Source organism: Dreissena polymorpha, chromosome 4, assembly GCF_020536995.1.
Source record: "Dreissena polymorpha isolate Duluth1 chromosome 4, UMN_Dpol_1.0, whole genome shotgun sequence".
Lineage (NCBI taxonomy): Eukaryota > Metazoa > Mollusca > Bivalvia > Myida > Dreissenidae > Dreissena > Dreissena polymorpha.
Window position 1 is genome coordinate 134073783 of NC_068358.1, and position 14673 is coordinate 134088455.

General features: G+C 33.6%; 1 protein-coding gene and 1 long non-coding RNA gene across 2 annotated transcripts in view; one reads left to right on the top strand and one right to left on the bottom strand.

Annotated features, from left to right (window-relative positions):
- The first annotated feature begins 551 nt into the window (after positions 1-551).
- Positions 552-5081, top strand: LOC127876656 (uncharacterized). The gene is made up of 3 exons (XR_008048004.1): positions 552-2923; positions 4120-4180; positions 4296-5081. It is a non-coding gene; the product is annotated as an uncharacterized LOC127876656 (long non-coding RNA).
- Positions 5082-6121: 1040 nt separating this feature from the next.
- The window catches only part of LOC127878810 (growth hormone secretagogue receptor type 1-like), a 32209-nt gene continuing 23657 nt past the window's right edge, over positions 6122-14673 (bottom strand). The window contains exon 4 of the mRNA XM_052425338.1: positions 6122-6183. Within this exon, the coding sequence (XP_052281298.1) occupies positions 6122-6183 (62 nt within the window). The remainder of the gene's footprint in view (positions 6184-14673) is intronic.

The window sequence follows — 14673 nt, forward strand, 5'->3', positions numbered from 1 at the left end:
CTGTAAATTTAACCTAATATCTACGCACTGTGATCTTTGTTCATTTCACGTTCGTTTTCCAAACCATGAAAAATGGGATATAATTTGATGACATAGAGTGGCATCGTAACCATGAACAGTTTTCATTCAGAAATGGATGGTGTTATAAGTGCTCTGCAGTAAATCAAATCAATCCTTAATAAAATTGTTAAGAAAAAAATCATTTCCTCATAAATATAAAGTAATTTCATCGGTTGTTATTAATTGTATTCTTCAATGATTATGTAATGTTATATAATGAATGTTGTTATAACTATTAATGTAACAAAAAATTATATTCATATGCATGCATGAGGACGAGTTACTGTTGAATAAGTCGGAATAAACTGCCTTACTGTATTTTTGTATGTCTGTCCGTCGGCCCGTTCGTCTGTCAGTCTGACATGGAGCAACTCAAAATAAAAGCACTGGAGGAGAAGGTATATTGATTGCGAGAAAAGAAAATAATTCTAAGAAAAGAAGTTATATAACATACACTGCCGGTAAACGTTGTATTTGTTGTGACTGTCATACTTTACTAGGAAGTAAATATGGGGATCCAGCTGACACTTAAGTTCGATAAGCATGAAAACGGAATCGGAATAAAACCATACAATTAAAATTCATAAGCGAACACACTTTAATTTATTAAAATTTAAAGTTGTACACATTCAATTTTTTTTTAAACAAAATACATCGCACAATGGAATGTCAATTCATCATTTCATCATAGGCACTTTAAGAGCAAGAACTTGTTTTATTAGCTCTACTGGCCGAAGGCCTGAAGAGCTTATGTCATGGCGTGGTTTCCGTCGTCCATGCGTGCGTGCGTTAGACTTTTTCTTGTTTACGCGATAAAGTCCACAGTTTTCATCCGATTCTTTCAAACTTGTTCAGTGTCTTTATATTAATGAGAAATCGAATCCTATTGAAAATGGGTTACATCAGAGTAAAAAGTCCAGAATTATCTCCCCTTGACTTTGAGAAAATTGTGAAATAAGGCTTGTTTACGCTCCAATCATTTCCCAACTTGCACAGTGCCGTGTCTTTATCTGAATGATGAGTCAAACCCTATTGAAAATGAGCAATATCGGAGTTATACGTCCAGAATTATCTCCCCTTCAACTTGAGAAGAAAAAAATCAGTTTTTTATTTGATAAATTCCATAATTTTCATCCAATTCTTGGCAAACTTGCACAGTGTCTTTGTATCAATTAGGACTCAAACCCTTTTTATGCCCCCCTTCGAAGAAGATGGGGATATTGTTTTGCACATGTCGGTCGGTCGGTCCGTCCAACAGATGGTTTCCGGATGATAACTCAAGAATGCTTAGGCCTCGGTCATGAAACTTCATAGGTACATTGATCATGACTGGCAGATGACCCCTATTGATTTTCAGGTCACTAGGTCAAAGGTCAAGGTTACAGTGACTCGAAACAGAAAGATGGTTTCCGGATGATAACTCAAGAATGCTTAGGCCTAGAATCATGAAACTTCATAGGTACATTGATCATAACTGGCAGATGACCCCTATTGATTTTCAGGTCACTAGGTCAAAGGTCAAGGTCACAGTGACTCGAAACAGTAAAATGGTTTCCGGATGATAACTCAAGAATGCTTACGCCTAGGATCATGAAACTTCATAGGTACATTGATCATGACTGGCAGACGATCCCTATTGATTTTCAGGTCACTAGGTCAAAGGTCAAGGTCACAGTGACTCGAAACAGTAAAATAGGTTCCGGATGATAACTCAAGAATGCTTACGCCTGGGATCATGAAACTTCATAGGACCATTGATCATGACTGGCAGATGACCCCTATTGATTTTCAGGTCACTAGGCCAAAGGTCAAGGTCACAGTGACTCGAAACAGTAAAATGGTTCAGGATGATAACTCAAGATAAATATGATAACTCATAGGTACATTGATCATGACTGGCAGATGACCCCTATTAATGTTCAGGTCACTAGGTCAAAGGTCAAGGTCACAGTGACTCGAAACAGTAAAATGGTTTCCTGATGATAAATCAAGAATAATTAGGCCTAGGATCATGAAACTTCATAGGTACATTCATCATGCCTTGCAGATGACCCCTATTGATTTTCAGGTCACTAGGTCAAAGGTCAAGGTTACAGAGACAAAAACGTATTTACTCAATGGCTGCCACTACAACTGAAGCCCATATGGGGGGCATGCATGTTTTACAAACAGCCCTTGTTTAAAAAGAGCAATATCGAAGCAATAAGTCAAGAATGACTTCCCCTTGAATATGAGAAAATTTTGAAATCCCGCTTGTTTGCGCGATTTATTCCACAGTTTTCATCCAATTATTTCCAAATTTGCACAGTATCTTTATATCAAAGAGGACTTGAACCCTATTGAATATGAGCAGTATCGGAGAAATAAGTATACAATAATCTCCCCTTGAATTTGAGAAAATTCTCCTTGTTTGCGCGATTAAGTACACAGTTTCCATCTTATTCTTTCCAAACTTGCACAGTGTCTATAGCAGTAGAGCGATTCAGGCCCTCATTGGCCTCTTGTTGTACTTAGTATTTGTCAAAATAAACTCTCGGTATATAATGAAGATGGCCTGGAAGCGTCAATGTGTATTATCAAAATGTGCACTACTGGAACGTGTTTAAAAATCCGGTGATTACAAATTATTTTTTTTACAATTGCGCTTGGTATGTTTTTGTATATAGTGTTCAGACTGACAATTGCACCCACATATTGCAGACAATGGAAAGTTCACAATAAATTTGCGCACATAGTAGTGTAACTGAAATCTTATTTTGTTGCGTTTCGGCAAATGGAAAATATATGCTTACATTTTTAACAGAGGGGGTAATCACGTGATGATCTAAACGGAATCAAGATGGCGACGACCTTGCCGAAACAGGTATTTTTTGCTGTTTTATACCCTTAGTTGACGGAATTTAATTTTTTAAGGCTGCCCACTTTCCAGCCACATTGCTAAGCGTTTATTTTGTGTTGAGAATCGATCTAAAACTCGACTTTACTCGGTGCAAATTTTTTAAGCGAGGACTGTTCGCCATGTATTTTGTGATCTTTGCTGGGTTTCACAATGGAAAATTCGTACTCGTTATGAAAATATAGCAATTGCAAAATGAAAACCTTGTTTCGAGTGTTAAGTTACTGTTCATTTATGTGTATGGTTATTTAGGGGCATTTGAAAATCGTTTTTAAATGTATGCACGCTTAAAATAATTTATGATCTAAAGGGGTCCCGCATATTTTATGATCTAAGCGGGTCCCGTTTTTATAAGTTGAACATAAATGGTAATGAATAAGGTACCAAAAAGGCTAAACTTTGCATACCATACGTATCAGTTTTTGGAACCATAATGATAATGGGCAAAAGTTCAGGATTTGATAGAAACATACATATTTTTGTAATATCTTGATACTTTTTCATTCTAAACATTCAGTGATTAAAGCCATACGGTTACTTATGTGCTTATTAATGGTTAGACAAAGACGCGATTTAAAAATGCGCCTTTTTCGCGATAGTAATATTTACACAAATATTTACAAAACATGACTTAATTGTCCTTTTATTTATACAAAGTGAAATTGATACAACATCTTGAATGGACTTGTAGTATTTAATTATAGCATGGCTTCTAATTACACCAATAGGGGTACTTCTCGTAACAATTAACTCGTATCGTTTACAATACCCCAAACATTCACCGACGATTAATTATCGGTGAATTTTTAAATCAAACTGAATTTAGCATATACCTTGAACAGAAATGCCATGCATCATCGTGTACTATAGACCATTAATAAGACATTTACTCAGTTTTAAGTTTTACAAATACACACAAATATGCGTTTATTAAAGGTTTTCACATACTAAGTATATCAAACTATTGTTGCTGTATAGTCGTGTGGGTGGTCCATATATTTCGAACATCTGGTCCGTATTGCAATCTTTTCAAGTGCATATTAAAAAGAAAAAGTTTTGTGGATATTACTCATAATAAATTGTTATGAGAATTAGAAGCTTTCCTGAATATAACACATCAGAAACTATATATTTGTTGTATCGTGTTAAGTTTTTTTTTCCAGCATTCTCCAGAAAACATATGAGGAATGAATGCCAAAGGAAAGAACCTTTTACAGGCTTACGGTATGAATAATTTTATGTTGTTTTTGGGTTGTATATGTTCCATGAATTTCCTCAAAACGGCATTTTAATGTTGTTGTTTTTAAATGCGGCACTTATACATTACTTAATTTTACAGCGACCACGCTTTCGATTTGCCTGGAGGAAGGCGACTGCTAGGTCGGAAGAAGGTTGACCACGTCGCCACGGAAAGAAATTATGTACAGAAAGGTGCGCTTGAGGTGCGGTGGGAAAAGGCACGAACAAACTACAGCAAAATGCTACCAACCAAACGAATGGGCATTGAGTAGCAACGTTCTGGACAGTATACTTGTTAATTCTGATTGAAAGTCTTGATAATTAGGTTGGCCTATTACTTATATATTGCTTGCATATTATATTTAAAATTTGAATTTAAAAGCAATTTGATCGATCTTTATTTTATTTAAACATGTAAACTGTGGTTTTGTTAACTAAAAAGCTATTGGTGTAATGTATAGCTTGCATGTCAAACGAATATTTAATGCGTGCCTATGCTTTATCTATGACATATACCTGTTTATTTAGGAGTAAAAAATACTTAAGGGCTGTTTATTAATTTGTTTGTTCATATCACCCGCCTGATTTTAAGCAACTCTGTACAAAACATTCTGCTGTTTTTCGGTTGCTCTGTCCAATCTTTATTTTTTCAAGGAGATATGAACAATACATAATTTGTTAAATATAACCGTAATACTACCAAAGGTATTTGTTAGAAATACGCAACACTATGTATCAATTCGTCACCAGGAAACAAAGACTTATTTGAATTTTGACACGTTTGCTGTTTTTTAAACTTATTGTAAAGCGTAAAAATACCTAGAACAGCGACTGATGAGAACACGTGTATTTTTTAAATGTATAATAAAGTACCTTGTATTTCGTATATTGTGTATTTCGTATCATTCTAAATACTACAGATACATTGGAGGGACTTCAAACCTGCTAACAATAATTCTTTAACATCAAAATGCTTGATTGTAAAATTCCGCTGACAGCCCGTTTGCAAAAAACAAATTAAGCGAACAAAATGTCGGTATGTAGGTGGGCTAATGTTTGTACATTAAACTTCTTTCACTTTAATATATACAAGTTATTCACGGCTTCAGCAAGGGAATTTTATGACAAAAAACCTTCCTTAGAAGTTCCTCATTCCCTTTGTGCATATTGAAGTTGTCAAGCTCACTTAGTGAACCGAGATAAGCAGACACACAGAGGAATCGACAATAACAGATTTGTGTGTTCCGAATGACAAACAAGTTCATTTCATGCGCAAAAGTTAGTTGGTGGAAACGAACAAGCGTTTTACGTCTTATAAGTTATACTGTCTTTACAATGATCACATTATTATGACATACTCTTCAATAAATACACTACTACATAATGTGAACTACTTGTAAATTAAAATAAACAAAGACTTTGTGTGAGTTATATATTTTATCTTCATCATATAAAACAATATAGCTCAGGGCAAGTATTTTACAAAATATTTTTACATTATCTGAGAATAATACTGAAATTAAAATTGGAGAAAATATTTAATTGTTTTATATCCAGTTTGCGAGTTTTTTTAAGAGAATCAATCAACTGCAATCGAAAAATCCGAAATAAGATAAAGTCAGCGCATGAGTACCTTTTACACAAAATATATTCTCATTTCAATGCTTTGAGTATCGCAGAAGTTAATACTTATTGTTTTGATTAAACCGAAACTAAAATTGTGTCTTATCATTTGACAATTGCATAATTAAACGTTAAAGCACAGTTTCTAATCTGAAAAAAAATATATATGAGATAGCAAGATAGCAAGAAATTGATACTAAAAATTAAATTACGACGAAAATTACAAGTCAATCGCAAGTCCAAAGTTAATTTTTGGACGATTTTTTTGTCTGTAAAAGATTTGTAGCGCGCATGTAAGTCTTGTCACAGTGACAGGCGTGCACAGCATGTCCCTCGTGTTGGGATGCGATGTGGTCCTGGAGACCCTGTTTGGATGTGTAGTGTAAACATGGTCTTGCTTCACAGTGCACGACTGATGCGTATTTTGCGACCTGTTGGCGTGTGGCAAATCGCTTTCCGCACTTGTCACATGTCTCTCTAGCCTCCTCTCCATGTGTATGATTTCTGTTAAAATAATTATTCCATACAAGTATTAAGGTTTATCATACACTGTCGGTCAGTTAAATACGGTAAACGATCGGAGTGGGGTCATGGATGAGATGCCACCAGGAAGTTCCGCATTTTATTCTCATTAAGAAACTATAATTCAACTTTTCAGAGGACACAATGTACTGGTTAATCACAGGAAATGTTTTGCGAGTGTTTCTATTAGCACAAGGCTGTCATGCAATCGAGCTGACATTAATAATGATTTTGCTTCTACATCCATGCGATTTATATAATTTTCTTGACCTTATGAAACACATGGTATGTTTAACATATTTTTTGTTGTTGTATCCGTACTAGACGAATAAATGACAACAATCGTCGAAAACATTATATTCAGTAACATCATTAGACGTTGTGGTAACATAATTAAATGAATGAATTACTCAAAGTGTGCATATCAAAGGGTATGATATAGTTGCAACAAATTGATTGTTACACCTGTGCATCGTTAGCTTGTCCTTATAAAAAACATCTTCCCGAAACAGCAGTATGGTGCATGTCCTCAATGCATGCCGACTGTAGCTGCTTCTGGATTTAAATTCCCTTCCACATTCAGAACAAAGCCGAGAAACGATTGTTGTTTCTATATCCGTCTGAAAATAATTGGTTAAAATTTGTGACACATTTTGCACATAAACTATATTACATTTTTAAACTATATACTAAAACTGACATAGAGCAATTATCGGGAATACGTTTTAATATTTCCTTACTATGTATAAAACCTTAATAATAATTGGTTTAACGCATAAACGTAAACATACACGTTTTCAGGCTAAATGACATCACATGTACATGTATTTTTTGACGTCATAATGTTATACATCCACAATTATTTACATTTACTAGGCAAAAACGGATGTTAACGAAGAAGTGTACAAAATAAAAACAACACAAACCAATGACGTAATAATCCGACGTTACGTAGCAGTAGCTTTACGTTAATGTAACAAAGTGACCACATTTAAACAGAAAAGTATTTTGCTGAGGCTTTAATATGTGACGTAAAAATATATACCCGGTTGCTTAAGCAGTAACCACAAACGATAACTTTCCAAACGTACAAGCGTTTTAGATAGGTAAAAAATAGCCAAACTATTACTGCACAAAACAAACGATGACGGTACAGTTTATAAACAAAAAATAAAGGCGAGTATCAATTTCCTTATACAATAGAATTTAATAAGAAAGAAATTACCAATCGAATATCAACAAGAATATATGACTTTATTTTACATGAGTCATATACTTTTGAAAAGAAAGGAAATCTAAAATGTTCAGTGGATGATTAATATCTGGCATATTATTAACATTTGAACGAACACGTTTCACAACCGTTTCATATTGCATAAAATCATTGAAAACACACTAATATGCATAAACGGTAACTATATATATTGTGACAAAATATGACTCTAAAAATAGTGTATTATCTATATTGTCTACTATAAAATAAACACATAATGGTAGCTGTTTCTTTGTGCTTACGTGAAACGCCAATTGTTAAACTTTGTACGCGTCCTCCATGGAGATTCTGTTTTAATATAAAACGGGACCCGTCTTAGATCATGAAAATGCGGGACCCTTTTAGATCATAAATTATTTTAACCGTGCATACATTTAAAAACGATTTACAAATGCCCCAAACTAGCCTTACGCATAAATAAACATTTACTAAACACTCGAAACAAGATTTTAATTTTGCAATTGCTATATTTTCATCACGAGGGCGAATTTTCCATTGTGAAACCCAGCAAAGATCACAAAATACATGGCGAACAGTCCTCGCTTAAAAAGTGTGCACCGGGTAAAGTCGAGTTTTAGATAAATTTTCAACACAAAATAAACGCTAATGCCCTTCTTAGCAATGTGGTTGGAAAGTGGGCAGCCTTAAAAAATAAATTCCGTCAACAAAGGGTAGAAAACAGCAAAAAATACCTGTTTTGGCACGGTCGTCGCCATCTTGATTCCGTTTAGATCATCACGTGATAACCCCCCCCCCCCCCCCCTCTGTTTAATCAATATCGCTTCTTTAGCACGTAACTATGACAAGTGCATGTACGCGTAGTTTTATTACTTTGCATGAAGATTTGTTAATATTATATTTGAATGAATTCCAAATATAGTTAATTTTATAAAATTGGACATTAAAAACTGCATATATCTAAAGCAACTGATGTTTTGAACTGGTGAGGCTATACATTTTAATGCTAAAAAGGTACGACACATTCTCTGTTGCATTGTGTCAATTAAACCGGTGAAACTATGTAAAAAATTAAGGTTTAAGTTTAATGTTGTTTCATTGCAAATCACCTTTGACACATTAGCTAATTTTTCAATAGTAAAATGAAGCCAACTTCAAAACTTGCAAAAAACTTAATTTTAATGGGGGAAATTACATATTCACAGGTATAATTGTTAACGCATAAACATAATGAAAACTACATACATCAAGTCATGCAAGTTTTGCAATAAACAATATTAGTCCAGGAACTATACATAACGTTTGCTTATCACCTATAGAATAATGTAAATGCGTTCAAAGTAAATAAATAGAAGCAAACATTCAAACATATTTTTAGATGAAAATATATTTTTACCAACATGTTGCTATTCGATAATAATTGCCTCATTTGGATCAGGGTGCATGATCACGTGACTGAGTGGGGTTCACAATTAAACGTTAATGGATGTAAACACACCGGTAAGTGAAGCTTTTTTAAATAACGTTTTTAAACAATGTTTGTTAATGATTTCAAGTAGTACATATAAGACATTTTGATGCATCAGAATTAATTTATTTCAAATGTTCTTGGCCAAGTATTCGATATGTACAGCATTCATGTACAATATTATGCTGCACCCAACGTGCAATTGTGGCATCGATTTCAGACGTTGACAAGGATTTCTTCTTAAATTCTTAGATATCGGCACAATCTGCAAGAAAAACTGTCTTTTATGCACTTTAGACTTTTGCAAAAGTATTTTAATACCTTGACATATTTCCAAAAACAAAGTTCCTAACCGTATGTTTAAATTCTGTCCAGTATGCGTGTAAACCCCTGTGAACCCTGATGATCATGTGCCCTGTGGATTGTGATCGACAAGTTATGTCATTTTTATATAGCCCAGAACGATTTGTTAATTATGTTTAATTTATACATATTTGGCATTGTAGTGACACAATTCTCAAGCTCAAGTCGTACCTTTTAGTATTGATGGATGGGTAAAGCTGATTATTATAACAACGTTAAAGAAAACACTAACCTATGCATATCCACTTATCGTATAATAATTAGTGGTTACTTTCTTATTATCACGAGCATTACATTGTAAACGCAAACGACATCGATATGATAAAAGAACAACAAAAACTCGACTGGAAAAGAAATATTTGACCATGCACTTATATTTTACCATAGAATCATTTATCACATTTTACAAATCATTTAAATATATAACCGGGCGAATATACAGAAGTCTCCAACATTGTGTTCGGTGTAAGTTTTGCTGATGTGTTTAAACAGTCTTTTAAAAAACAATATCATTTTATTAAGTGATTCGTAAAACGACCATAAAGATTCTGAATTTAAATGTTTTACGGAATGTGAGTATAATAAAGCATGCACACTATTTAAAAAAATGCAGAAAAGAAAACTGAAAGACCCACAAATCATTTTAAGTAAATGCATCACAGAAAAATCAAAAATTCGAGTAACGTGCTCAATAAATGTGAAACTGGTGAACATATATATTATTTCGTCAAAACAAGAACTTTCAGATGTTAAAAAATAGTGCTGCGAAGTATAAAAATAAACAGGACGATTGTGACGATTTTAAAGATTGTTTTTCCCTTAAACCAGTCCGGAAATTCACGATGTATGGTTTGACTTTCAGATGTTAAGAAATAGAGCTGTGAAGTATAGAAATAAACAGAGCGATTGTGACAATTTTAAAGATTGTTTTCCCCTTAAATCAGTCCGGAAATTCCCGAATTATGGGTTGACTTTTAGATGTTAAGATATAGAGCTGTGAAATAAACAGTTCGAACATGTACTATCCATTTGAGTGATGTCTTAATGTTTGATAATATCTGTTCAATGTTGTAATCATTCAAAAGGTATAAATCAAGCAAAACCTAATTTGAATAATAGTACCTGTTTTGGTGATCCACCCGTTCCTGTGACCTTTTCAATTGTGTATACTTGTTATTATGTGAAACTATATGATAGTTCAGTGTACACATGATGACATATTTAATTACAGTTTATTCATATGTTCAGTGATTAAAAGTACTAAAAAACCTGTGTGCTGGTATTATAAAATCGAGAACGGAGAAAACATCTACAAGCACGCACTACAAGTGCGACGTGACTAATGGTACAATTTTTTTTATTAAGCAATCGCCTCAGTCTATACGGTTAATTTTTTATGTATTACATTCATTTTAATTCGCATTTATTTTCATAGTATATTACAGTCACATAAACCACCAAGCTATGTAATATTGATCGTTTTCACCCAATTTTGTTGCTTCTTCCTGTATTTGAACGATGGTGATGAACGATGATGTTCTGAAATATTAACCATATGGTGCTATATTCTTAAATCTGTTTGTATAAAGAAGGGATTTAGTTGATACTTGTTCGTAATATCATTTCATCGTTCCTCAAAAAGTTGTAACTTTGTTGATCTGGTCTCTTTCCTACTGTTTAGTACTTAAATGGTAATCAAATTACATGCGTTTTTATTCCCTTTAATTACTGTTAAATTTGAGTGGCAATGCTATGAGGTTAAATATTATTTGCACTTGTATGTATCATGAATATTACTGGGCCAAGTGTGAGGTTGAGCGCTCTAAAACCGGTTAAAACCCCCAGTGCTTAGCATTGACCGTTCCATGGCGGTGACCTCATCTGTCTTCTACTATGTGTGTATGTTGTTTCCTGTTGTGCCGTACTGTTTGGCAATTGGTCACATGCCATAATGGACCACGAACGTGTGAACAATAGGAGTGTTATACTGCTGGAGCAACTGGAGTTTCACTTCTTGGCATTACATGACAAACTTTATTTACATGATATCGTGCGAAATAATGGATTCCGTAGCTGCGATGTAAACTTAACTTTTTACATTATTTATTATTGCAAAACGTTTTCATTAAATTAATTAACTACAGTATTATAAAATGATTTGTAAATAGCCTTTCCAGAAGGCCAAATGACCTCGTGGGCAAATTTTAGTGTATACAGTCTAATACTATCATTAAAAGTCATATATACATAATTAAATTATGAGAAACTTGATTGAAACAAATATTAGTATGTCAGAAAAATAAAACCCCAAGTGGGTATCCATCTTATGACTTAAATTACAACATAATGACGTCAAAATCGGAAGACATCGCATAACCCGCCACGTCCAAATGATATTATCAACAATACAGTAATCAGTCCTGTTGGCTCCAACTAGGGTCATTGCTTTTTTCCGACATATGAACCAGCATAAATTAGGTGGAGTATAATGTATGTATAGCGGTTCCTAAATAGACGACCAAACATAAAATGTTCACGATAATTTAAATCATAGCGTTGTATGTTTATCTGACACGCCATTTTGAAGGCGACAATATGTTTTGTTATTGAAAGATCATTTTAAGGTTATACCACAGGGGTAAGATATACAGCAAACATGATATATACTGTTCCCCAGTATTACAATTACAATAAAACTTATTTAAATGAGTATTAGGGTTTGACCCTATTTCAATAATATAAGTAAATTATCCGAAGTTGTCATTAAACACATTTTATGTTAGAATGTTTAAGTATGGTTTTGTGTCTTACTATCATTAGCGTATGTGTTCTTCAAAAATAAACATTACCGTTCATAAGGCGTCTAAATAACACTGAACTTGTCATTTTGCTTTGCCGCAACAACATGAATGTTGTAATTAATTCAGAATGATTGTTCATACGAAAAGCCTCTAGTCGTTTCACTTATAGGAATTAATGGATAGGAACGTGTTTTTTTTAAATAATACCTTAGAAATGAGGTATTCAGAAATGAACCACTTAGGAGCTTTTTCTAATAAAGATAACAGCGACACACATTCAGTTTTTATCTCCAATAGCAATCCATATTACTTGTTAAAGTAGAGCGCGGTTGTTAACCCAGTTCTTGTCATCAGAAGTAGTTTTTCTTGGAACCGTTAAACAATTTTATTCCGGAAAATAAACGAAATTTTGTCATCTATTCATTCTACTCTGTGCTTTTTTTCTTAATTAAGGCTACCGTTTTCAGTTTATGCATCTCTTATTAATTCATGACTGAGACGAGTGTTTAAAATCATTTATAATAATGGTATCAAACACTATCATAACATATCAATGTATATTAATAACACCAATAATACTCTAGAGATTTATATATATATATTTTTTTCCTGCCAATTAGTCATTCAATATTATGTATATTGACCTAAATAAATATGATCATTATATCTGGAGAATAAATTACAAACCGCTAAAATAGCGATAATTACGGAATCCGGATAGTACCATCTATAATCTCGCACTTCTTTCATCAAGGGCGACACTAGACAAATATCGTGCGTCGCCGCGACTGTCAAGAAAAAGATCAAGTATCGCTTCGTGTGTCTAGTGTCGCCCTTTGAACACGACACTAGACACACGAAGCGATACTTGATCTTTTTCTTGACAGTCGCCGCGATACTTGATTTTTTTTGACAGTCGTAGCGACGCACGATATATTTAACACGATATATCGCCCTTGTGTAGGTAGCCAAAAAGGTGATATATCGTGTTAAATATATCGTGCGTCGCCGCGACTGTCAAGATAAAGATCACGTTTCGCCGCGACTGTCAAGAAAAAGATCAAGTATCGCCGCGACTGTCAAGAAAAAGATCAAGTATCGCTTCGTGTGTCTAGTGTCGTGTTCAAAGGGCGACACTAGACACACGAAGCGATACGTGATCTTTTTCTTGACAGTCGCGGCGACGCACGATATTTTATTTTTCAAATATCGCCCATATTATCCGAGTCTCGTGTATCGCGGTCTATTTTCAGACCGCGACATTATACACACGAAGCGATGCTCGATATTTTTCTTGAAAGTCGCGTTCAAATATCGCTGTAATTATATCGCCTGTCCACTGTCAGGTTTTCAAAAAAATTCAGGGGAGACAAAAAGGGGATATTTTCACGTCATCAAGCATGTGCATCTTGTCGTATATATATCTTTTGATATAATATTATTTTATCATAATGTTTATTTCTGATCAGCAATTAAAATGTTTATGATTGATATAGCAAGCTATTCGCTTCTTATACTTCAATCTGGCCAAAAATAAATATTAAATATTACATAAATATTTTATTTAAACGTATATTTTATGATAGGAAAATCGCTTGGAATTACGATTTTGAATATAAGACTGAGTTCCCAAGGTTAAGTTATTAGTTGTTCGATTCTACGGTTCAACGTGAATTACATGCTTTTGTTTAAATCATATTTGACATGCACAAAAGTGACAGTGTGAACTTTATCTGAATATAATTATATAATAGGCATTTATATTATATATGGAACCCTGTTAAGCAATATGAAGCAAACGTTTTTCGCCCTTCAAAAGCGTTTATTTACGCCAATATAAATAATACAAAATTGTTGTTTGCACTGTATTATTCCGATAATTTATTTGCTAAAGCATCATAAAATGTATTTAAAAGGTAAACCAATACCAGCAAAAAATACCGTCTAATAAATGTATCAATAGATTTCATATTGATGTCTTACTTGACGTTAAACGTTATCTATAAATCTGCAATCCTATTGGAAATGACACAGATTATAATGATATATTATCTTAAAATTGATAGAAATTTTACTCCATTACTCAAATTTCTGAATAGTTTTAAACATGTATCTTTGTCGATATATATCAAAATTATTATTAAAATAAATTAATCTGTACTCGGTTTACTAATGCTAGAATAATCTTTAATTAGCAATATTAATAATAAATGGTTAAAAATTACTGTAACACCGTTTAAAAAACCTGACAGTTGACAGGCGATATTATTGCAGCGATATTTTAACGCGACGTCAAGAAAAATATCTTTGAACGCGACACGAGACACACGAAGCGATACTTGATCTTTTTCTTGACAGTCGCGGCGATGCTTGTTCTTTTTCATGACAGTCGCGGCGACGAACGATATATTTAACACGATATATATCGCCTTTTTGGCTACCTACAAAAGGGCGATATATCGTGTTAAAT